This window comes from Elephas maximus, chromosome 11 (genome assembly GCF_024166365.1).
Source record: "Elephas maximus indicus isolate mEleMax1 chromosome 11, mEleMax1 primary haplotype, whole genome shotgun sequence".
NCBI lineage: Eukaryota > Metazoa > Chordata > Mammalia > Proboscidea > Elephantidae > Elephas > Elephas maximus.
Window position 1 is genome coordinate 54,408,019 of NC_064829.1, and position 25,219 is coordinate 54,433,237.

The 25,219-nt window shown below is 47.0% G+C and overlaps 2 protein-coding genes across 7 annotated transcripts in view; both read left to right on the plus strand.

Moving 5' to 3' along the window:
* Positions 1-19,363, plus strand: part of SLC14A2 (solute carrier family 14 member 2) — a 511,838-nt gene extending 492,475 nt beyond the window's left edge. The window contains exons 13-22 of the mRNA XM_049901586.1: positions 2,211-2,336; positions 4,849-4,931; positions 6,669-6,828; positions 7,556-7,745; positions 8,434-8,562; positions 9,414-9,606; positions 13,603-13,750; positions 14,600-14,734; positions 16,691-16,740; positions 19,163-19,363. Coding sequence (XP_049757543.1) covers positions 2,211-2,336; positions 4,849-4,931; positions 6,669-6,828; positions 7,556-7,745; positions 8,434-8,562; positions 9,414-9,606; positions 13,603-13,750; positions 14,600-14,734; positions 16,691-16,740; positions 19,163-19,363 — 1,415 coding nt within the window. The remainder of the gene's footprint in view (positions 1-2,210; positions 2,337-4,848; positions 4,932-6,668; positions 6,829-7,555; positions 7,746-8,433; positions 8,563-9,413; positions 9,607-13,602; positions 13,751-14,599; positions 14,735-16,690; positions 16,741-19,162) is intronic.
* A 5,012-nt stretch (positions 19,364-24,375) lies between these two features.
* Positions 24,376-25,219, plus strand: part of SLC14A1 (solute carrier family 14 member 1 (Kidd blood group)) — a 58,951-nt gene continuing 58,107 nt past the window's right edge. For 4 of the 6 annotated variants that reach the window (XM_049901496.1, XM_049901497.1, XM_049901499.1 and 1 more), the window contains exon 1: positions 24,587-24,810. The gene's annotated coding sequence lies outside the window, so the exon portion shown is untranslated. Of the gene's footprint in view, positions 24,514-24,586; positions 24,811-25,219 lie in introns of those variants that run through there. The other 2 variants (XM_049901495.1, XM_049901501.1) reach the window with 1 other exon arrangement.

Consider the following 25,219-nt stretch of genomic DNA (forward strand, 5'->3'; position numbering starts at 1 on the left):
CTGTGGGGAAGATACTGAAATGGGGCCTTCTTCCCATCCTGAGCCTAGAAGGAAGGCACTTGGTTGTATGTTACCTTTCAATCTGACAGTGTAAATGAGGCCTCCTTCCCTGCTTACTCATAACTGTCCCACCCAGTCGCTAGAGAAGGACATCATGTTTGGTAAAGCCGAGGGTCAATGAAAACAGGGAAAACCCTCAATGCAATGGATTGACACAATAACCTCAACAATGGGATCAAACATATCAAAGACCATGGAGGTGGAGCAAGACCTGGCAACATTCTGTTCTGTTATACATAAGGTCACCATGAATTGGAGCCCACTCAACAGAAACTAATACCAACAAGATATCCCATAAACATCGGCTGTCGACCCTTCTGTATTCCAAGCTTTGCTGAAGTAGTGTTTACATGAGTAGTTTCTAGTAGAGCAGTGCTTTCAAGCTTTAATATGCACACTGATCAGCTGGGGATCTTGTTAAAAAGCAGATTCCAATTTGGTAAGTCTAGGTTGGGATCTGCAAGTCTGCATTTCTCTCAAGCCCCCAGCTCTGTCCCTGAAGCTGGTTCATGAGCCAGACCCTAAATAGCAAAGATGCAGAGAAAAGAACGGGGGCTGAGAGTCACGTGGCTCCACTCTTTGCATGATGCCAAGGAAATCATTGCATACTTCCATTTCCATCTTTTGGAGATAGCATTGCCCACTCTGTCAGTTTGAAGGTACTATGGAAAGGGCCATGTGAGTTAGCTTTGAAAGCATGCAAATCTGATGCATTAATGGTGTGAAGGTTCTCTGCTATTCCAGGCAGCCACTGCATTACCCAAGTCTAGTGTGCGCTGGGACCCCAAGCAGATCTGTGCAAACTGCATACTCCGGGGGTCAGCAAATCCTCCCATTCAGTAGACCTACATGCATGCTAACCAGCCGTCAAGGTGGTCTGGTGCTGTTGTTTCTTGGACCACAGGCCACACATTGAGAGACCCTGTCCCAAGTGGTAAGAATGTCCTGCTTTGCCCAATATGTGGAAATTTATGATTATAGGGCACAGTAGAGGACTGCTTGTAGCTGATCACAGAGTTAAGACTCTTAGTTCTCTGTAGACTGATGTTTCTCAGGCTTTAGTGGGGAAGCTTGCTGAAATGGAGATTCGGATTCAGTCAGTCTGGAGCAGGGCCTGAGATTCTGCATTTCAAACAAGCTCCCAGGTGACGCTGATGCCACTGATAAGGACCACACCTTGAACAGCAAAAACCTAGATCAGTGGTTCTCAACCCAAGCAGACATTACTGCCATCTTTTAAGTACCATGGGTATTAAAACTTTTATTTTTTACATTAGTCTGGGGCAGAGATCAGCCAGTTTGTAAAGCACCTGGGTGATTTTAATATGCAGCCAGCATTTACTCCCCAGCACAGGTGGAAGACAAAGCACCAGAGAAGAACAGGAACGGGCAGTCAGCTGAGGGTCCATTCAGTCATGATGCAGGTCCAAGGTCTAGTTAGGTGGAGTTTTAGTTTCTTGGTGCTGCTGTAACAGAAATATTACAATGGGATGGCTTTAACAAACAGAAATTTATTTTCTCACAGTGTAGGAGGCTAGAAGTCTAAACCCAGGGCACTAGCTCTAAGGGAATGCTCTCTCTATCCACCTGGGGGAAAATCCTTGTCTTAACTTCTCTGCCCAGGCGTTCTTTGGTTCCTTGGAGATCTCCAGGTGGCATCTGTCTTCCCCTTCATGCTTGCATGTCCCTGTGCCTAATCTGCTTTTTTTAATATCTCAAAAGTGATTAGGTTTAGGACACACCCTACACTTATATGGCTTCATTAACATAACAAAACCTTGTTCCCAAATGGGATTACATCCACTGGTATAGGGGTTAGGATTCCAACACTATTTTGGGGAGGCACAATTCGATCCTTAATGGGTGGGTCTTACAGTAGGTCCTGGCTGGAGAAATAAAGCAGGATGGCTCACCCATCTCTTGGCACTGATATAACGTAGGTCACTGTGGGAAAAGGAAGTGGAAGGTTTCATGGAGGAGTGGAAAAGCTGGATGTCTGATACAGACACTGATGTATTGACTAACCCAGCTTCAGACCTCACCACACTTTCCTTCCCAGCTTCCTGTGATTGTTCGTGTGCTCTCTGCCGGGCTCTTTCTGGGTGGGGACCGTGGTGGGCCACTGACCTGTCTCATTTTGCCCTGGCTAGGTGGCAGTGGGAAGCAGCCACCAAGAGTGGGGGGCCCGAAAGCCAGTGAAGGCTCAGAGGCTGTGCTCCTCAATCACAGAAGCGTGTTCCACATCGAGTGGCCATCCATTCGGAGGAAGAGCAAAGGTGTGCACTTCCTCCCCTCGCTCTTGGGGCCCTAATTTCCTCATCTGTATAATGGGCATGGAAACCCTGGTGGCATAGTGGTTAAGAGCTACGGCTGCTAACCAAAAGGTTGGCGGTTCAAATTCACCAGGCGCTCCTTGGAAACTCTATGGGGCAGTTCTATTCCGTCAGTTCTATAGGGTGGCTATGAGTCGGAATAGATTCAACGGCAACGGGTTTGGTTTGGTTTTGGGTTTTAAAATGGGCACAATGGCAGTAGCATTGGGTGGGGCTCATTCCTATCACATCTGACTTCTGAGCTCTGACCACAGCCAGCTTTCGAGGTATCTGGACTCCGCCCTGGGTGGGGAAGAGTGGACCTGGCACAGGCAGTGGACCTGGGACAGTCAGCCTAGATCAGGGGTTCTCAAAACTTAGCTCTGCCTTGGAATCACCTACATCCCATCCCCGGAGACTCTAATTTAATTGGCCTCGGATCAGCCTGGGTGGACACCAGGATTTTTAAAAGCTCTCCATGAGATTCTAATTGGCAGCCAAGTTGAAAACCACTGGTCTAGGAGGCTAGAGATGAAAGGTTCTCACCTACAGCAGAGATGTGGAGCCATGGGGAAGGGAGTTAAAAGGGTAGCTAAGGCTGAGCAAGTGGGGAAACCAGAAACTTGGGCTTGGAAGATGAGAATATGTGCTAGCGAACAGAGAGGAGTTGGTGAACTTCTCCTTAATCAGCTGCAGAAGTGCAGCAGCCCCAGGAAAAACCAGGGCAGAAGAAAAATAGAGCTAGAACCCCCACTCCCAGCTAGGGGAACAGACGTTCCCAGAGTCATCCATCCAGCTGGGGAGCTCCGGGGGATAAGATTGCAGACTTTACTGCCCATTTGACTGCACCATGTGTTTCCCCAACGATGCGTTTAGTGACTCTTTTCCTCCAGTTCATCTGAACCCCATCATTTCATACCAAAAGTCAGTTGGCCCATGATTGAACTTGGGGTGGTTTATGGGAGCGTCATACAAGGTGGGAAGAACATTACATATGCCTCAAGGGTCCCTCTGGCCCCGGAGCTCGGTTTTGCCAGGGCTCAGAGAATGCAATAGAAGGGATCGTGTTTGCCTCAAAGATTAGCAACCCCCATCCAAACACCCTCTTAAGATAGTGGCTGGGGCTGGGTGGAGAGGACTTGGAAGAGAGCACCCTGCAGAGGAGCCTGGGAGACGGAAGCTGGTGGCAGTCGCTGCAGCATTGGCTGGCAGAAGGGAGCTGCAGACAGAAGCAGCGGGTGGATCCTGTCAGCACTCTGGTGTCAAGGTTCAGAAGAATCCTCTCTGCTTCCTCCCCACTTTTCAAAGCTTCCACAAGTGTTTTGTTTCTTCTGCATAGTGTAAATTCCCAACCACACTGGTATTTGCAGTTTCTGCTCCTTCAAGAGTGGAGACACAGTGCCTTTCACGCGTCCCGTCAGATAGCCCGAGGACTCATGAAACCGAAAGGAAACACCTACTTCTGTCTGAAAACAGTTCAGAGCCCAGCCTGCCATTCTCAAAATTGACCACTGGGGGGAACCAGAGCATCAAGACTGAAATTCCAAATGCCTTTATTTTGTTGTTGGGCGCCATTGAGTCATTATAAATTATCTAGTAATAACTAAAAATATGCTTAAAGCCACATTAAAAGAATTTTCTAGAATTAAAAGGGCTTTCCAAAACCTGTTTCAAGTGGCTACAGGGATATCACTTGTCCTAATTTAATGCAACCAGCAGCTGCTCCTAAAATACCTAAAATCCAGACATACACTCTAAAAAACAAAACGAAAAAAGGCCAAAACAGCCCCCATTTATCCAGCTGGGGAGAGTAATGGCCAAATTCAGACCTCACATGACCCAGGCAGCCTATTACTCTATGAGCAGGAAGACAAGGACTCCAGCAAAGTACAGCTTCTCTTTGTATACCTGCAGTTCTCCCTGGGGTACAGGAGAAAGAGCCCTGGATTGGGGATCATGAACAACCCACTGATCCTCTGGGCTGCTGTTTCCTCATCTAAAAAATTAAGGGGTTGAGTTAAATTAGGGCTTCTTAACTAAAGGTTGGGGAGTCCCCCTAATTCCTATAAAAGTCCTGTTTATAAGAGAGGCCCCAAAGGGGTCCATGACCAATAAAAGAAAAAAGGGGCCTTCCAGCTTCAAGACTCCATGGTTCTGTGCTTCCTTAAGAGGGATGAAACCAAAAAAAACTCAAACCTTCTGCCATTGAGTCAATTCCAACTCATAGCGACCCTATAGGACAGGGTAGAACTGCCCCCATAGAGTTCCCAGGGAGTGCCTGGTGAATTTGAACTGCTGACCTTTTGGTTAACAGCTGTAGCACTTAACCACTAAGCCACCAGGGTTTCCTCAAGAGGAATAGGACATACTAAATATTCCAGTTCAAGCCTTGTAAGAAATTAGCTGCTGGGGGGAGGGGGTGGGGGGTGGTCAGGGTAAAGATATTCTAATTGATATGCTTTCTTTCTGACTCCAGTGTTTGGAAAAGGTGACCACCAGGAGAGAGCAACCAGATACCCAATTCCCTATCAATACCGGAAGCCCACCCTTGAACTAGTTGTGAGTATGGAGTGGCCTAATCAGGGGCAGGCCAGCAATCTCAGAGCCTGCAGGAGGGGAAGGAGCTGACGACCAAAACAGACCTTCTCTGCTTTAGGCAAACTTTTCTTGAATTCATATATTCACAGAAGTAATTACTTGGAATAAAACAAATGTCTTTTTCACAGTTTACTTTGTCAAGTTTCACAGTCCTTATTTATTTATTATCAGTCTTTCTCTAAATGCAGAATTCTAGGATTTAAAAGAAAAGCTCGTACCAGTTTTCAAAAACAGAATCTTGACGTGTGCTATTTCATACCTTTTTGTGTATGCACCGTTAAATGTTAAGGACTGGATATGCTGGGGTGACACTAGGTACCATGCTCTGGAAGAAATGCGGTATACAGGAAGTAAAGATTTTTTAAAAGATCTATCGTTAAATCTTCATTCTGCCATTTGACCTTGACCTTTGCAATGAGAACGTCTCCATGCCCAAGTCTTCATCCACAGTATTATGATAAAGATATCATCTAGTTGTACCTTATGCTGGTAGGTTGTCCATATTAAATAACATGTCAAACAAAGCAAAAGACATTCTAATCTATAGAAAAGGAGCCCTGGTGGCACAGTGGTTTAAGTGCTTTGCTGCTAACCGAAAGGTCAGCGGTTTGAGCCCACCAGCTGCTCAGCGGAAGAAAGATGTGGAAGTCTGCTTCCACAAAGATTCCAAAAACCAAACCCATTGCTGTGGAGTCAATTCCAACTCATAGCGACCCGTAAGGGATTGAACTGTGTCCCCCAAAAACGTGTCAACTTGGCTAGGCCATGATTTCCAGTATTGTGTAATTATTCTCCATTTTGTGATCTGATGTAATTTCCTAATCTCTACCTGTGGCTAATGAGGCAAAATTAAGTTATGTTAAAGAGGATTAGGGTGGGATGCAATACCCTTACTCGGGTTACAACCCTTATCTGATATAAGGGGAGTTTCCCTGGGGCATGGCCTACATTACCTTTTATCTTACGAGAGATAAAAGAAGAGAGAAGCAAGCAGAAAGAGAGGGACCTACTACCACCAAGAAAGAAGAGCCAGGAACGGAGTGCATCCTTTGGGCCTGGGGTCCATGTGCTGAGAACATCCTAGACCCGGGGGAAGACTGATGCCAAGACACGTGGCGATCTCCAAGGAACACTGGGCCCACAGATGTTGAAAGGAGACCAGGACCTTCCCCCAGAGCCAACAGGGAAAGAAAGTCTTTCCCTGAAGCTGGTGCCCTGAATTTGACTTCTAGCCTCCTGAACTGTGAGAGAATAAATTTCTGTTTGTTAAAACACTTGTGGTGTTTCTGTTATAGCAGCACTGGATAACCAAGACACAAATCCTGTAGAACAGAGAACTGCCCTGTAGGGTTTCTAAGGCTGTAAATCTTTACCAAAGCAGACTGCCACATCCTTCTCTCACTGAGCGGCTGATGGTTCGGATGGCTGACTTTTCAGTTAGCAGCAAGGGCTTAACCGCTGCACCACCAGGGCTGCTCCGTAAAGGTGACAGCCTTGGAAACCCTATGGGTCAGCTTTACTCTGTCCTATAGGGTTGCTGTGAGTCAGAATCAAGTTGAAACGGGAGCTGATTAAATAGCAACTCCCAATTTCAAATGAAAATCTTAGCTGGGCCCCTGAGCAACCATGCATATCCACTCCTCAGTGTTAGACGCACAGAATGTGAGCACTTCCCGCCCATCTCTTGTCCCTGCACAGGATCTGGACAGCATGGAGGAGAGCTCAGAGATCAAGGTGGAAACAGACATTTCCAAGACTTCCTGGATTCAGAGCTCCATGGCTGCCAGTGGGAAAAGGGTCAGCAGAGCCCTCAGTTACATCACAGGAGAGATGAAGGAGTGTGGAGACAGCCTTAAAGGTAAAGGTTCTGTGAGAGAAGCCCAAACCCCACCCTAAAAAGGTCAACTCCAGTCATCCCACGGAAACACGTTGCCACAGTTCCCACCAGACTAGCCTTAGTTCCGTTTCTGTGGTCTTCCAAGAGAAGACAGAAGTTTACTTTCATAGCAGATGTAAAGTCTCTTGGGATGTAAACACCAATACATTTAAGTGTGTGAGCTCTCATTTCTGAACACAAGAGCTATGCTCTGTCAAATATGCCAGCAGAGGGTCGCAGACTTGCAGGCTTTAGCAGTGGGATTCTAGAGCCAGCATGCCAGAAAAACGCCCTCTGAATGGCTCACAGAAGAACCATGTCTATTATTCCAGTAGGTTCTCTTTAGCAATCTCCCCGGAGCTCAGGCCACGGATTTGAAACATCTTCTCGCAGCAAGAGAGTTTTATTCCAGAAATCAGCCTTCTTAAAAATCCACGTCACTGTCATGGGGCAGGGGGTGCACATGTTTAGGTCCAGGTACCCCATCCCCACTGCTTGGAAACCTGCCTGAAGACCACGCCCGGCTAGCGATGGGTGTAGAGTCATCCAGGCAGTCAGATGCCCTCTCTGGTTCTTTCTGACTCCCTTCTGTGGTGATTGACAGCAGGTAGCTGGCTCCCTGCAGACCCTCTTTGGGTGCTGGGATTCCCTCTCACCCAAATGGAGGGCCAACTGAACATTGCTGATGTTCTGCCCCGGTCCATTTCAGACAAATCCCCCGTGTTCCAGTTTCTCGACTGGGTCCTCCGGGGCACATCCCAGGTGATGTTTGTCAACAACCCCCTCAGTGGCATCCTCATCGTCCTCGGCCTCTTTGTCCAGAACCCCTGGTGGGCTATCTCAGGCTGCTTGGGAACCATTGTCTCCACGCTGACAGCCCTCATCCTGAGTCAGGACAAGTAAGTTCCCACAGCCAGGGCCAGAGGGACTGCCCTGTGGAGACCGCTTCCCACCTGCCCACCCCACACACTGCTGGTTTCCCCTCCAAGTAAGAACACTGTAACTAAAAATGACGAGTCTCTCTGGTTATTCTTTTTTACTATAGTCATATATATATACACACATATATCAAAACATTTGCCATTTTAACCATTTTTAAGCATTCAATTCGATGATGTTAATTACATCCACCACATTCTGCTACCATCACCACTATTTCCAAAAATTTTTCACCACCCCAAACAGAAACTCAATACGCCTTCAGCCATAACTCCACTCTTCCCCTCCTCCCAGCCCTTGGTAACCACTAATAAACTTGTGTCTCTGTGTATGTGCCCACCCTAGATATTTCCTAAAAGTGGGACATACAGTACTTGTCCTTTTGTGTCTGACCTATTTCACTCAGCATAACAGCTCACAAGGAACCATGTCTACTACCAGTTGGCTGTGTTTTCGTAACTATGCATTGTCTAGGGAAATATGAAGGGGTGATGTCTGCTCTCCCCATTCCTAGAGGGGCGGTTGGTTTGAAGGTGTAGTCAGGCCACAGGAGAGAAAAACCTGAATCAGAGGACCATTAACAAGGGAGTACCCTACAGTCGGCTATGTGGGAAGCCTCCTGACCAGCCCTCACCCCTTCTCCCCCAGGTCCGCCATCGCGACAGGACTCCATGGGTACAATGGGGTGCTGGTGGGGCTGCTCATGGCTGTATTCTCTGACAAAGGTGACTATTACTGGTGGCTTCTGCTCCCCATCATTGTGATGTCCATGTCTTGGTAAGTTTGCGACTGAGGTTGTGGGTTCAGCTTGAGGGCTGCCACCGTTTTTATCCCAGGCCATTACTATTTGTGCAAACATGATTTGAAAGTCACATTTACTTAGCTTACACATCAGAAACACCTCCTGGAAATGACTAACGTCATTGCCAGATGCTCCACATACAGTATCTCATTACCTACTGTTTTTTTTTTGTTTGTTTTGTTTTGTTTTTTATCAGAGGACTAATCTCTGGACCCACCTTGCTAGAGTAGAAAAACTGAGGCCCACATAGGTTAAGAGCCTAGTGCTGTGGGGTCCTATCAGCTTCTGTAAATCTTCTCATCCCTCCTCCACCCTGTCCAGATTTCTTCTCCTTGGGACCCCTGATCAGACCAAGACAATCTCCATGCGTAGGCTGAAGACAGGCCACTGGGCAGAGTCCCCAGAACACCAGATGCCAGCACCTCCTCCCCTCCAGACAGCTCAGGGCCCTCTGGCCACAAGGCTCAGCACACTCAGACACCCAACAAACATCTGTTGAATGAATGAATGTGATTCCCTTCCCTCTCCCAACTCATTCTCTCTCCTCACATCTGTGGCTGAAGCTATGTGACTCTGGGACTTCCTGTCTCATAACTTCCCCCAGGAAGCCTCCTTCTGAATTAGAGTCTGGACATCACATCTGTCACTGTGCCTGGCCCAGAGAGGAGGCCAAGGGAAGGCCCACTCAGGCCAGTCATGCTCGAGGAGGCTGCTTTTCTCCAGAAGGCACAGGGAGCCCAAGTCCCCCTCAGTCAGTCCTTGACCACCCCTCAAGTGTCAGGGCCAAGTGACTTCTTGAACAGCATCTCTTGTGCTTCTCCACCAGTCCCATCCTCTCCAGCGCCCTGGGCACCATCTTCGGCAAGTGGGACCTCCCAGTCTTCACGCTGCCCTTCAACATTGCGGTGACCCTGTACCTGGCAGCCACGGGCCACTACAACCTCTTCTTCCCCACAACACTGGTGGAGCCTGTGTCTTCAGTGCCCAACATCACCTGGTCGGAGGTCCAAGTGCCGCTGGTAGGTATCATGGAAAGTTGAAGGGGAGCATATGTCCAAACTTGATTTAAAAGTAGAGTTTGCTTATTTATCATGTCAGAAACATCTATGAGTGATGGTTGTTGTTTGCGCCATGGAGTCAGCTCCAACTCATGGTGACCCCATGTACAACAGAACGAAACATTGCCCTGTCCTGTATCATCTTCACAGTTAGTATGCTCAAGTCCATTGTTGCAGCCATTGTATATTATGAGTGCCTTCTAACCTAGGGGGCTCATCTGCCAGCACTATACCAGACAACATTCTGTTGTGATCCATAGGGTTTTCACTGGCTAATTTTCAGAAGTAGATCAACAGGCCTTTCTTCCTGGTCTTAGTCTGGAGGCTCTGCTGAAGCCTGTCCACCATGGGTGACCCTGCTGGTATTTGAAATACCAGTGGCAAAGCTTCCAGCATCACAGCAACATGCAACCCACCCCAGTATGACAAACTGATGGATGAGTGGTGGCCACAATAGTTATTAATAATTCTACAGAGTGAACCACTCTACATATGATAACTCATTAAATACCATCCTTTTCTCTTCTTAAGAGCTGAAAGGGCCATCTCTGGTCCCACCCTGATATAACACAGAGGAAGGAAATGAGGCCAGGTTTAAAAACTTCCCTGAAGCCACACAGCTAATTAGGAGCAAAGTCAAACTTAGCTTTCAGGCCCCCTGACTTCCAGGCCAGGGTTCTTTCTTTTTTTTTTTTTGAGATCCCTTTGCTGCTTTCCTCCAGCCTTAATGCAGCTTCTGCTGTGCATTTTCTTTCCTTCAATCACACTGGATAATTAAAGACGGACACATCACACTACCATCTATTGGCTTAAGAAGTCGCTGTGCTCGCCTCTGGAGTTTGTCCCAGGCACTTGTGTAGGAGTGATCATGCCGAAGGCACAGGCGCTTCTCTACTCAGAGCCCCATGACAGAACACTTCATGTTTTTTACGAGTGTTCTGTACCTGACACTGACCTCTGGAAGTCAACCAGTGTGATGAATAAGAACCTACACTAAACACAGTAAATCAGCACGGAGAAGCGGGCCCACCAGCTCCTTATCTAAACGGACTTGTGATCTGAGGCCCCCTACTTCCCGTCACCCTAAAGGGCCCAGGCCTGGGGCTCACTCCGCTGCTTCCTGATTGGCAATTCATCCTCTAACCACAGGCAGCTGGGGCTTGCTGAAGGAACCTGCTCTCAGAAATCGTGGGGCAGCGTCTCTCTTTAGCATCCCATAGCTGGCAGCAGCGGTATGGCAGAGCAGAATGAGGCCTGCATTAGCAGCGAGGAGATCGTGATTTAGGAAGACAACTACTGGCGTTAGGCCCATCCTCGCTGATTTGTGTGTGTGAGGACTTCATGGGCCAGACCCTATCAAAGACCCTCTCAAAAAAAAAAAAACCCCATTGCCATCTAGTTGATTCTGACTCATAGCGACCCTACAGGACAGAGTAGAGCTGCCCCATAGAGTTTCCAAGGAGCGCCTGGTGGATTCAAACTGCTGACCTTTGGGTTAGCAGCCGTAGCACTTAACCACTATGCCATCAGGGTTTCCAAGTCTCTCAGAGACAAGAAAAACATGAAAAGAGGTATGTTAGCAATTCAGATTCTAGGCTTCTTACCCACCACGGTCATGCAATCAATATCCTTTAGAGGCAAGATGACTCAAATTGATGCGCTCTGGGGAGACGATGTTAGAATAGGCCAGTTTAAGATACTTTGCATGCTTCATGCCACATTTTCAATGAAAAAGATATTTGGGAATCTAGTGCAAACGAAAAAAACAATATTTAAGAATGCAGTTGTCTTAGGCATCTAGTGCTGCTGTAACAGAAATGCCACAAGTGGATGGCTTTAACAAAGAGAAATTTATTCTCTCACCATCTAGTAGGTTACAAGTCCAAATTCAGGGTGTCAGCTCCAGGGGGTGCCTTTCTCTCTCTGTGGTTCTGGAGGAAGATTCCTGGTCCTCAAACTTCCCCTGGTCGAGGAGCTTCTCAAGCGCAGGGACCCCAGGTCCAAAGGACACACTCTGCTCCCAGTGCGGCTTTCCTGGTGGTATGAGGTCCCCATTCTCTGCTTGCTTCCTTTTCCTTTTATCTGTTGAGCGATAAAAGGTGGTGCGGGCCACACCCCAGGGAAACTCCCTTTACATTGGATCAGGGAGGTGACCTGGGTAAGGGTGTTACAATCCCACCCTAATCCTCCTCTGTAACATAAAAATTACAATCATATAATGGAGGGCAACCACACAATACTGGGAAATGTGGCCTAACCAAGTTGACACATATTTTGGGGAGGACACAATTCAACCCATGACACCGGTAAAAACACTTTGGAACTCCGAAATTCCAAGAATAGTAGGAAAGAATTTCATTTGAGGGTGTTTTTTCTTTGAGAAATAACTTTTTGGCTAACTGAATGGATCATGGGCACAATTAATATGTTGTTCTTTCTGACTATTATAATTAGAGCCTTGAGTTCCTGGGAAACAAGCAGCGAATGTCAGAGAGAGGGTCTAAAACCCCTGACAGTGTTGAGTCCTGCGTGCCCCCTGCTCTTGTGCATGGACAGCCCCCCCCAGAGGGCACAACCTGCTGAGAACTGAGTGGTCGTGCAGCTCTGCTATCTCTCATAGACCTCTTTCCCATCCCGCCTTTCCCTGCATGATGGTGCCAGAGTCTCGTCCTGTTCTCTGTCTTGGGCAAAGGGGATACTGAGCCCAGAGGGTGAGCCCGTCAGGCCAGCCCAGGGGCTCCTGCCTCAGCACACTCTCCCCTCGTGCAAGGGCCCTTGAGCTATAGGATTTCCCTCCCCTGACACTCCCAAGAAGCAGAGGCCTCACAGAGGACATGCCTCACATGAATACACACACCTCAGACTCTGCCTCTTCTCCACTTACATCACCGGGGTGAGACGAACCCCAGTGTACCCCAACAGGGCCCAGAGTCTCCTCCCTGAGCACTTGCTTAGCTGAATGGCCTTTGGCCAACCCCCCAAAACTCAGTATCCTGTCCCAGGCGTAGGAGGGCCAGTGTCCCCAGGATCCACCAATCACACTCCTTTTCTCAAACACCAGAGCACAGGTACAATGCCTACAAGGCAATGGGTCCTGCCCCCTCACACAGTTTTTTATTCAGCAGGCAGGCCCTGCTGGTCTCAGAGCTACAAGGAGGCCTGGCTCAAGCAGTGTGCCAGTCACATCTGTCAGTCTAAAGAGCAGATATGTAACAATACCACCTTCTCAGGGGCTTTTCTGTGGATACCGGACCCATTGTTCACAGTCTGGAGTAATATACCCACACCCCAGACTCATTCTCAGAAACACGAAGAATCCTTTTCCATCAATATCTGGCCTTCTACTCATCTTTCAAAGGTCCCTAGATGGCACAAACAGTTTGCTCTTGACAGCTAATCTAAAGTTTGACAGTTCGAACCTACCCAGCGGCACCACAGAAGACAGGCCCGGCAATCTGCTTCTGTAAAGATTACAGCCAAGAAAATCCTGTGATGGGAGTTCTACTCTGCAACACATGGAGTTGCCATGAGTCGCAATCGACTTGACGGCAATGAGTTTGGTTTTGGGCACTCATCTTTCTATAACTAGCTTTTAAAAAATAAAAGTTATAAGAGGGTTTTTAAGCCCTAACTTTGATCAGACATCTATTGCTTTCCTAATAAACAATGCCCTAATCTGAAAGGCTTTCCATTTCTCTTCACTGAGGGCATAATGCTTTATGCCCACGTTTCTAAATAAAAGAAACGTACCATCCTCATCCCTAAATGTTCTAAGAACTCAAGAAGAAGGTAGTAAAGTCTGTGTTCCTTTTAAAGCTAATCTACTTGAATGAAAAATACCTTGGGAACCCATAGCAAAGTGCTGGTGTGCAGGGTCAGGTGCCGAGTCTTCTTCAGCCATGGTGCAAGTCATCTCCCTTGCTTTGTGATAAGCACGTGATCCTGTTGTACCTACAGCTTTTGAGGGCCATCCCTGTTGGAATTGGCCAAGTGTATGGCTGCGATAACCCCTGGACAGGAGGCATTTTCCTCATCGCATTGTTCATATCCTCACCTCTTGTTTGCTTACACGCGGCAATTGGATCCACCATTGGGATGTTAGCAGGTCAGTGTCATCATGCCCCCTGTGGCTTGGAGCCCGGGGCCACCTCCAATGGTGGCATGTGTCTTCAATGACCCACCCGCTCTCCTGCAAACTTTTCTCCTCCCCAGAGTAGATTAACCAGTTAGCAAGGTATGTACGGGCTTACTTGTGCTTACTTATTAATCTGTAGTGCACAATTTCACATGGGTTTCACCATATCCTTGATTAGTAAGCACAAGTAAGCCCGTGCATACCTTGCTTGTTGGGTAATCCATCCCTGATCCTTCCGTTGTGCCCTGTTTCTCCAATTATGGTGCCAGTGCCTTCATGCTCCCTGGAGCAAAAGCTGCCCTCGGGAAAGGTTTTGGTATTAGTCATTTACACCTTAGTATAAATTTATAAATTTAAGGTATAATTTATAAAAAAAAATTTTTTTTTTTTTTTTACCTTAGTATAAATTTAAGGTATAATTTGTTGGGGGGGGTGTTTTCTCCCAAACATATTTCTATTTTAAGTCTTATGTCTAATAACGATAAGAAGGATTCATTTTCCATTAGAGAACATTAAGATATCAGTAAGGAGGGAGAGGTCCTCTTTTGGGGAGAACTATTTAATTCCCACCTCAAAGTCTTTACTCAAAGGGGCTCCTACCCATGCTAGTTTAACTACTAGTATACATGTGGCTCTGTGGCCATTTGTTTCCTTTAGATGTTTTTTCACTGAATAGAAATCAGAAGTCCTTTCTGTAAATACCTTAGAGCATAACGAGTTCTGGGCTTTGAAGACTGTAGTGGTCAGCCCAGGAGGTCAGGGCAGACAGGAAGGCTCAGGAGATACAAACTCAGCACCGTCACCTGCCTTCTCTCACAGCTCTCACTATCGCGACACCCTTTGACTCCATCTACTTTGGCCTGTGGGGCTTCAACAGCACCCTCGCATGCATCGCCGTAGGGGGTATGTTCTACGTCATCACCTGGCAGACGCACCTCCTCGCCATTGCCTGTGGTACGTACTACAAACAGAATTCTCTTTCCACCTTAAATGATGCCTGTTTCTGTCCCATGAGGTTATTCTGTGAAAATTCTGCTAATTCCCCAAAGATACACTAGAAGAATTACTTGCTTTATAAAAGGATTTTTGTTCAAAAAAAGTTTTAATGGTTCCAGTTCCAGCTGCTGTCAAGTTGATTCCTACCCATGGCAACCTCATGTGTGTCAGAGAGAACTATGCTCCATAGGGTCTTCCATGGTTGATTTTTCAGAAGTAGGGTTCCAAGCCATTCTTCTGAGGTACCTGGGGTGGACTTGAACCTCCAACATTTCAGTTAGCAGCCAAGCATGTTAACCGTTTGCACCATCCAAGGAAAACCAAAAAAACCTGTTGCTGTCGAGTCAATTCCAATTCATAGTGACCCCATAGGACAGAGTAGAACTGCTCCATAGAGTTTCCAAGGAGTGCCTGATGGATTTGAACTACTAGACCTTTTGGTTAGCAGCCTTACCTCTTAACCACTACGCCACCAAGGTTTCTACCACCCAAGCACTCCTTTTAACTGTTAACCCAAACCCACTGCCTTCGAGTTGATGCCAACTCATAACGACCCTATAGCAAAGAGTAAAACCGCTCTGTGGGGTTTTCAAGGCTGTAATCTTTAGGGAAGAAGATGCCACATCTTTCTCCCACGGAGCATCTGATGGGTTCAAACTGCCAACCTTTCAGTTAGCAGCTAAGCTCTTAACCACCATGCCATGAGGGCTCTTTTTTGTAAAGGTTACTTAGTGATTAATACATTAAAACCTTTTTTCACTAAGCATGAAGTGTTCAGCCATATGAAGACAGATTTTTTTAGATGGTGGTGACTTTTTTGAAGCCTGTCCTGACCCATGAAATTTTTTCCTGCCCCACACCTCATTTCGTATTTGTTCTTTAATCTCCTCTCTCCCTTCCAACTTGAATCCCCACTTCTAAACAATAGCGACTTCTCCAACTGAAAGACAGAACAGTCATGTTAGTTAACTTCTCTGAGCCTCAATTGTCTCATCTGTAAAATGAAGGCAATAGTAGTGCTTACTTTGTAAGAATATTGAAAGCATGGTCAAGATTACTACCAGCTGGGCACACAGTAACTCTAATAAAGGTTAACTGTCATTAATTTGAGTCCTTGAGTGGTGCAAATGGTTAGCGCTTTTGTAGCAGCCAAAGGGTTAGAGGTTCAAGTCCACCTAGAGATACCTCAGAAGAAAGGCCTTCCTAAAAATTAGCCATTGAGAACTCTATGGAAGCACAGTTATACTCTGACACACATGGGGTCACCGTGAGTCAACTCAATGGCAACAGGATTTTTTGGGGGGGGTCATTAATATCCTAGGGGCTACCAATGCTTTCACTTGAGAGATTAAGGGTTCAGAAGCAAAGCCCAAACACCCTGGCCCATTTTCACAGCATCTCACCTCTCACTGGCACTTGGCTCTTCCCAAAGGCAACATGGCCACACCCTCCGCCAAGCCTGGAAGATGAGGCAGTAGGCACATTTGTGTTCCTTAAGCTTCCAGAACACTGCTCCTCCCTGGAAACCCATATGATGTTAATAACCTGTGCCGAAGTATTCCAGCAGGGAGCTCTGGGATTCATTTGCCTTTGCTGAGCAGTAAAATTTTCATTTCTGACTTACGCTGTTAAATGTTCCTTTACTGGAACGCAAGGTGGTGGAACCCATGAGGACAGTAACAGCTAAATTCTGGACCTTTTAACAAAGTTCATCTGTTGTCTTAGCTGTGCCGGCATTTGTATGGAATTTAACACTTTTCAAAGCTGCCAAGCAATGGATACGTAACTCAAGTTCTTTTTTAAATCTGTGAGATGGCATTTGTGGCATAAAATTGATGGAGAGAGCATGTGTAGACTAAAGCTGGAGGGACTGTTAAATAGTTACTAGAATGTTCCTTGTGGTTCTTTTTCCAGCACTGTTTGCGGCCTACCTGGGTGCTGCCCTGGCTAACATGTTGTCTGTGGTGAGTCACTGTGAGCTCAGAACAAGCCCACAGCACCATCCTGATGTTCACTCCAGTTCCCAGAGCCTGCTGCTCATACCCCTTCCTCCAGGAGCCCCTCCCCAGCCCACCCCTTCATCTCAGTCACCCCACTCACCTCAGCACCAACCAGACAGAAGGAACAGGGCCTCAAAAGTTTAAATGTCAACCACTGGGTCCATCAAATCCCCTTGTCAATAGGCAGTGGAGCTCCTCCTAGAAAGACAATTTGTAGAGCATCATCTTGTAAATCAAAGATTTAAATCACACTTTTTTCTATGATATCATCCTTCACAGCTGTTTTGAAACCTTTATTATTTAAATTTGTTTTTGTATTGATAGATTGTCTGCCCAACTAGGTGGTGGGTCACTAGCACAGTGCTGGTCACTTTGGTGGATATGAGGAATTTAGAGGTGTTACTCCCATCCCTTCAGCAGTACCGACTCTAAGTGGGATGGGAATTTAGAGGAGGAAGAAAAGGGGGGTCACTAGTGAAGGCTTCAGGAAAGAAGGGGTGTTAAGCCCCAGCCAAGCCCAGCGGAAGATAGAGCTGGCAGCTCATGGGCCCTGGGCAGCAGTCAGAGACCCTGGTCTTTGTCTGAGACCCAATGTACCGTGGTTTATGGAGTCAGAGGAGCCACACAGCCAGCCCTAGTCCCCCTACACCTACCAAGAAAGGCCCAGTCCCCAGATGGCAGCACAGAGCACTCAGGACCCAGCTGCAGTCCTTGTCTCCCAGCTTTGGATAAAGGCACAGGCACACATCTCACGTGGCCAACCAGGAAAAGATCCAATGATCCTGCGGTGGTACAGGGTGGGCATTCTACTCACCCTGTCTAAATCCTACCCCCACTTCTAGTGAAAATGAGTGGTTTGGACTCAGCATAGGAAGAAATTTTCTAAGCAGTAGAACTAGCCTTCCCTGATACTGTTCTGTCTCCCCAGATAGACTAAGTCCCTCCCTCCTCTGGGCCCTCATTTGCATTTTGCATGCACCTCTGCTACACCATTTGACCTGTAGAACTATGACAAGTCAAGTATATATGGTCTTCTTCCACCTTCAGCCCCTGTGCTCCTTCAGAACAGGGGCCCTGTCATATTCTTATCTTTATCTCTGGCACCTATTTTAGAGCTCAGCACATAGTAGGTGCTTGAGAAATGCTGAATGAATGAAACCTTAAGGTAATGAGCCCCACAACAGGGACTATGAAAGCTGGGACTGAACAAGACTCTGAAAAGGATTTGGAGAAACACGTTGAGTGGAATTCATCATTCATTGGTATTCCTTGCAGCAGCATTTCTCATATCAAGCTGTCACTGTCCTTCCCCAAGTCCCACCCAACAGCGCCACCTTTGGACACACACTTGTCTGGTATGCTCTGTGAGCCCCCAGACCAGTGCTGGATTACCCCTCTGTGATGCCTCCTGTTGGGATAGCGGGGACCCATGCTTTGACTAAAATCAGTGTTACCCCAGTGGTACTGCCTAAGGTTTTTAGTACTTATAATAAAATGATCTTCAGGGGAGAGGTGACAGGATTTGATCTACCTGATAGTTAAATTTGCAGGCTCTTTATTAGCAAGCTCTCCACTCAAGCTAGCTCAAAAGAAGAGTAAGGAGGGATATTAAAAGGCCTCGGGACATCTTAAGGAAATAAAAAACAGCTCAACATCATGAGAAAGGAAGCTGGGAATGGGAGACTCCTTGAGAAGAGAGGCAGCTACTCTCCATCTGGAGATCCCTGGGACTTGGATTTCCTGTCTTTGCCTCTCTCCGTATTTCTGCTCTGTTTCCCTGAGTCTCTTTTTGATGAGTTTCCTCTGCTGCACACAGCCCCAAATGCCACCCAGCCTGGTCCTCTAGACCTTTCAGTTCATGGACTCTCACACCATTTCTGGACACAGGCTCTGTGCCTCTTAGTTGGAATTCTCAAGAGAGAGAGAGTCTGTTGGGCCGGGTCATCATCCTATGGGAAAGCTGCATTTGAGTCAGCTGCCTATCTGTAGTCCAATCAACTGCAACCAAAGAGAAAAGGCTCAGAGGATACAAAATGGCTGCCAGTGTTACTCCTTCAACAGGAGCTGATGACAGAAGGTGGGAGAATAGCCATAGTTCCAAGAGTTTTAAGTATAGCCTGGCCAGACACCCCAAGACATGCCTTCTACATAAAGGCATATTATAATAGCATTCTAATGGGTGCATTTTGAAGCATGTCTGTTCATCTGTTACAAGGCAGACTGAATCACTGACATGATTTTATATAGGTCAACATTAAGTATCACCCATATCAGTGCCCAGGAAGTGTCCCCTCCTCTGCAGGGCTACAGGTGACTGGTGAGGACTAATAAAACAAACACAGGCATCTGATGTAATCAAGGCTTCTCTTGTGTTCTTCTCCCCCAGTTTGGATTACCACCCTGCACGTGGCCCTTCTGCCTCGCTGCGCTCACCTTCCTGCTCTTAACAACCAACAACCCTGCCATCTATAAGCTCCCACTCAGCAAAGTCACCTACCCGGAGGCCAACCGCATCTACTACCTGTCCCAGGAGAGAAACAGAAGGGCATCCACCATAACCAAGTACCAGGCCTACGACGCCTCCTAAGTTGCCCCTTCCAAAACATGACACTGGAAACTCAGCCTCCTACAGACTGACTGGGTCCCTTAGCTAAAGGCCACTGAACCTTCCCTTCTGTCTGTTCTGTGATTCTCCCCCAAGCAAGCCTACCCCAGTTACTCCCAACCACAAGGAAGTGGTATGTGTGATCACCACTCAGGAACCTCTCTGTTCTAAGATGCACAAGGCTTATTGAGGATATGGTTAGTCTAGACTTTATACCCATAGCACACCCCATAGGACCTCCCTTTGAGACGCATTTGCCCTCATCTGCAAAATAAGCCACATCTCCAAAGAGAAGTCACTGAGAAGGTAACAGAGATTGGCGACATGATCATCCAACTCAGCCATTTGATGTAGGGAAGCTCTGTGTCAGGGAACATGCTGGAAGGTAGGAGTGCTGGTTCTACCCCCAGTTCTGCCTCTAACACAGTCCTTTCCTGCTCTCAGCCTCCATTTCTCATTGGCTCCATGACGGGGTGGAACTCCACAGTCCCTCCCACCTCAGACGTGTTGATTCTCCCTCCCCTGCAAACTGATGAAATCAGCATAACCAACAAGTAGTTACTTTGAGTTAAGTGAGAGATGGAAATGTTACCCAGAGATGAGGTGGGAACTGAAGTTTACTCCTGGGTCTGTAGATTTGGGGTGAAGACTCCAGATTCACTGAAAATGCCAAAATGCCTTCCTTTATATAATAGAAATATTTCTGGAAATGTCATGAACTGAAAACTGATCTTTTTCAACATTCAAATCATAATTTAAACAAGCGTGTTTATTATAATATCCATGATCATGTTCTCATTAAACTGTAACCTTATGAGTTGGTGTCAGTTTTTTAGAATGAGGCTCACCTATGCTGTCACACATCACACACTTGAGGAGTTTCCACAGGGGCTAAAAATGATTGGAAGAGGGCTTAATTTGTTTATGGAGAGAATTATTCAGAAATGACCATGGACATGATTTTATGTGAAGGTGCAGATTATCAATAAGCCATCTCATTTTTTAGGGAATAATCTCTTGGCCTTGCATCCTAAAATTACAAATCTACCCCCTCTTGAATAGCCACTAACTCTTATTATTTGGTTATTCTGCTGATAGAATTAAGCTCCTAAACCACAGGATCCCTGTGTGGGAAATCATATGACCCCAGAGGAGGGAGGTGAACCTCTTATAGGGCCACAGTGGGACCTCTCCCCCCGCAAAAAAAGTCGCCATTCAGTCGATTCCAACTCATGGCAACCCCATTTATTGCAAAGTAGAACCGTGATCCATAGAGTTTTCAAGGCTGTGACTTTTTGGAAGCAGATCACCAGGCCTCTCTTCCAAGGTGCATTTGGGTGTGTTTGGATTGCCAACCTTTCACCCAGTAGTTGAGCACTTAACTGAAATGGGAAGAGGAGAGAGGGAGGGGGCAGAACCCTCTGTAAACGCTGCTTTAAGGAAAGAAGTACACTTTACCAAAATCCATCATTTTTGAAAAGGCTGGATTCTACATTTGTCCCTTCCTTTTCTCTGTCTGCCCTGAGATCTCTGACCGCCTCTGCCAGCCCAAGAGCACTGGGCTGTGTGTATTTCTCTCCCAGATCCTGTCTACCCAAATGTGACTTCTATGGAAATATGGAATGCTTCTCGCTAGAAACAAATCCACCTCACAGGAAAGGGGAGCAAGTCACACTCCAGAGGCTCCCTCAAGCAATCACACCTTGAGGCCAGGAAGGTCTCAGCCTGTAATTCAATGGCCGTGGAATTACGGCTCCCTGAGGATTGAGCATCCAGGAATTCCACAGGGGCTGTTTATGCTCACAGCTCACTCAGCTGCTCCAGAACCTCTAAGTGATGACACGGAACTATTAAAGTACCAGTTTGCATGTATTTTCCACCAAAGTGTTATAATGTGGTTTTCTTAAGAACAGGAAACCCTCCATGTGCTTGTAGTTCTGATTATTGACCACCAATAAAACCCTTAGCTGTTCTAAGTATTGCAATATCCCCACCCATCAAGCAAGCTGAGTTGGCCCAGGAGTCCAAGCAAGATGGAAATAGATGGGGTAAAAGAATTAGACCTATTAAAATGTACATGTCTATAGGATACACTGAAGTCGGCAGGCAGTCCAGTCCAGCACTTCAATTAAGCATCAAGCAGTGGAGTGCTGGAACCAGGTCATCCCAGCTCCTGAGAGTCCACTGGGTGACTAGGCGCATTTCTCCCAACTCCAAGTTCAGTGGCATCACATTGATAGCTTGAAATAAGCCATAGTAGGAGTATTTACACCACAGGAATCAGCAAACTCTACAAATATGCCCTCCCCCCAGTTGGCTTACCAACATACCACTGGTAAATCAGTGTAACCGGAAGAAAGAGGCAAACAGTTGTAGAGCTCCTGACCAAAGACTCAGAGACTGGGGCCAAAGTATTCAATCCAGTAATGCTATGCAGATGCCATTCCACATACAAATGGAACGTATCCTCGAGCTCCGCTCAGCCCTGCCAGAGCCACTGATGGTCAGTGTCAGAGACCCAAGAATGGGGGCAGTTGCAATCTGCTAAGCCCCTTAGAGCTCTGCTCTGTCCCCACGAGCATTTTAAGAACTCAGGCCACACTACGGCCAAATTATAAAAAACAAACAAAAAATGCTCTGCACTTAGCCTCCAAATTAGATCAACACTTTAATCCCTACAGTAACAATAGTAATGACCATATTATGTATTTGTTTCTGCTTTTTGGATGTTTCAGAATCTCCAGTGAAATAAGGAAATAAGGGGGAAATTTTTGCTGTTGCTTCGCTCCCTCCTCACCAGAGCAGAGCACCACCTGTTTTAAGAAAACTTCCTCAGTGTGACGTCCCCAGAGGCCTCCTGTTCTCTCAGCCCCTTAGGGTCCTTACCATGGAGTGGACTGCATGCTTGTTCTCTGTTTTGATTATATAAGCCTTATCTCTCCAATTAGATTGTAAGCCCTGGGAGGCTAGAAATTGTGCTATAGACACCATGTGATAGATACACACACATACATACATATGTGTCATGTACACACATACACGTGCATATATATACAGGAGTATGTACACAAGGGTATATACATGCATACAGACATAACACATACATGTACATGTGTACACATACATGCATGCACACATACATCTATATATCCATGTGTATACATGCACACACACACACACAATCGTTTTGTTATTTGTCTCTTTTCTTCATGGAACTAGCTCATTGATGGGCACATAGTAGCTCGAAGAAACATTTGATTAATTAATTGATTGAAACATCCTCGCATCCTCACCCTTTCTCCCTCTGAGTCCATTCACTCATACAAGCTGGAATTTAAAATGTTTCGCACTCACCACTACATACACAAATTCTCTGGAGCGCTGTCTTAGTTATCTAGTGCTACTGTAATAGAAATACCACAAATGTGGGTTTCAATAAACAAAAATTTATTTTCTCATGGTTTAGGAGGCCAGAAGTCCAAATTCAGAGTGCCGGCTCTAGGAGAAGTCTTTCTGTCTCTGTTGGTTCTGAAGGAAGGTCCTTGTCCCTTCTGAGCTTCTGCTGCTGGGCGATCTTCATGTGGCTTGGCAACGCTCTTTCCCCATCTCTGCTTCCTAGCTTGCTTGTTTTCTCTCTTTTATATCTCAAAAGAGATTGACTTAAACACACCCTATACTAACCCTGTCTCATTAACATAACAAAGACGAACAATTTCCAAAGGGGATTATAACAACAGGAATAGAGTTAGGATTTACAACATGTATTTTAGAGGGACACAATTCCATCCATAACAGAGACCCAACCCCAAAGAATCTGAAATGTTTCACGCTCACAACCACATGCACATAATAGGCACAGACTCTCAGGAGGGCCAGCTGATTGCCTCTTGTCTCCAAATTTACTGCCAGTAGCCTCTTCCCAACATATGTGAATCATGTTCAAGGAAAAAGCACTTCAGAATGGCACACACCACCTAACCCTGAGCACCGGATCACTTTATGGGCAATAACTTCGAGCCCCTCCAAACAGTCCTTTGTAACCATCCTTAGCTTCCAGAGCCTCCCGTTTGGTCTCGGTGGTGGCAGATGAATGATAGATCATTGATTGTCGGACTTGAGTGTACAGCAGAATCACCTGAAGAGCTTGTTAGAACAGATTGTTGGGCCCAGCCCCCAGAGTTTCTGATTCAATAGGTCTGGGGTGGGGCCTGAGGACCTGCATTTCTAGCAGGTTCCCAGGTAACGGTTCTGCTGGTCCAGGGACCACACTTTGAGAAGCACAGTGGAGACTTAAAAATAGGGATGTCACCTGCAATCGTCCCTTCCCCCTTCATTGCATATTGCCATGCACTTGTTCACAAGCTCTTGTGTATGTAAGAATCAACTAGAAAAAAAAATATATCAACTACAGGGCTTATTAAAACACAGATTCCTGGGCCCCCACCCCAAAGATGTTGACTCAGTAGATCTGGGGTGGAGCCAAGACTCTGTGCTTGTAACAAACTCCCAAGACGCTGCTGCTTCAAGGAGCACACTTAGTGGCTCTTAATCCTGGCTAGATTAGAGTCACCAGGGGAGCTGTTTAAAATACTGATGCCTAGGCCCAACCCAGACCAGTTAAATCAGCAGTGGGCCTGGGCACCGGTGATGTTTTGTTTAAACTCCTGAGGCAATTCTAATGTGCAACCAGGATTGACAATAATTGCGGGATGTCTATTTCCTGGGCCCCACCTGTCTCTAACCAGTGTCCTCCTAGAGGCCGTCAGCCCCCCAGCCTGTCCTCAGTCCCCAGGATTTTGATAAGGGGCAATAGGCCCAACATGGGCACCTCAAGGCAGGAGGGGCACACACAGAAGGCACAGAGAATCCTTAGAAGTGAAGCTTACCTCTTTCTCAATGTAGTTAGGGGCCAGCCCTGCACCCCAAAGGAGATTAGATAAAAAATTTAAAAAGTGAAACCACGAACCAAACATCCGGCTCAGTAGGTCGAGCAGACAGCAAGGCTTTGGTTGGCCCCAGAAGCCTGCTGAGAGAGCCGCCCTGACCCTGGAAAGGAAAGTGGCATGGTTGTCGGCAATGCCTCTGCCACCCTGCACTCAGCAGGGCAGCCTAGCCGAGAGGCGTGAGCAGAGGTAAGAGGCAGCAGCCGATAGGGGGCTGCCCTGGGGAGTGGGAGACAGGATGTGGGAGGGTCAGGAGGTAGTGACAGAAGCAGCACTGCAGGTGCACAGGCAGATGGGCAGGTGGTGAAAATATAAAGCCAGCTCCCTCGAGACTGGCAGAAAGCCCTGACAAGGCGGACATCTGAGATCAGAGGTAAAAAGATGAAGAAAATTGAACACGAGAAAAATGAGAGAGAGAGCACGCTTGCTGGAGGTCAGGTGGTGCTACAAGAAGAGGACAAAACACAGGCTGGTTTGGGTGGCTAGGTGAGTGTTCACGGCTCCACCCCTCTGTGAACCGCCTGCTGAGGCCGGGAATGGAGACAGGGACCGGGGTGGAAGGAATGGTTCTCACCTCAGTTCCCAGCATTTGCTTTTTGAGGGGCCATCCTGAGTCATAAGGAGCCATCATAATGCTGGGGAGAGACTGTTATCTCTAGTGTTGCCTGAGCCAGCATGGCAAGGAGGGTCACGGAGTGGGGTGGTAACAAAATAAGGCAACAGAGTGTTTAAAAATCCTGGTGTCCAGGCCACAGCCCAGACCAGCGCCATCAGAATCGCTAGGGTGGGCCCAGTCATGCGTAGTTCTCAGATGTCCCCTGGGGGTTGCCACTGTGCAGCTAAGGCTAGCACCCCCTGCAGTAGGGGGTGTGGAGAGGCCTCAGTGTCATCAGTG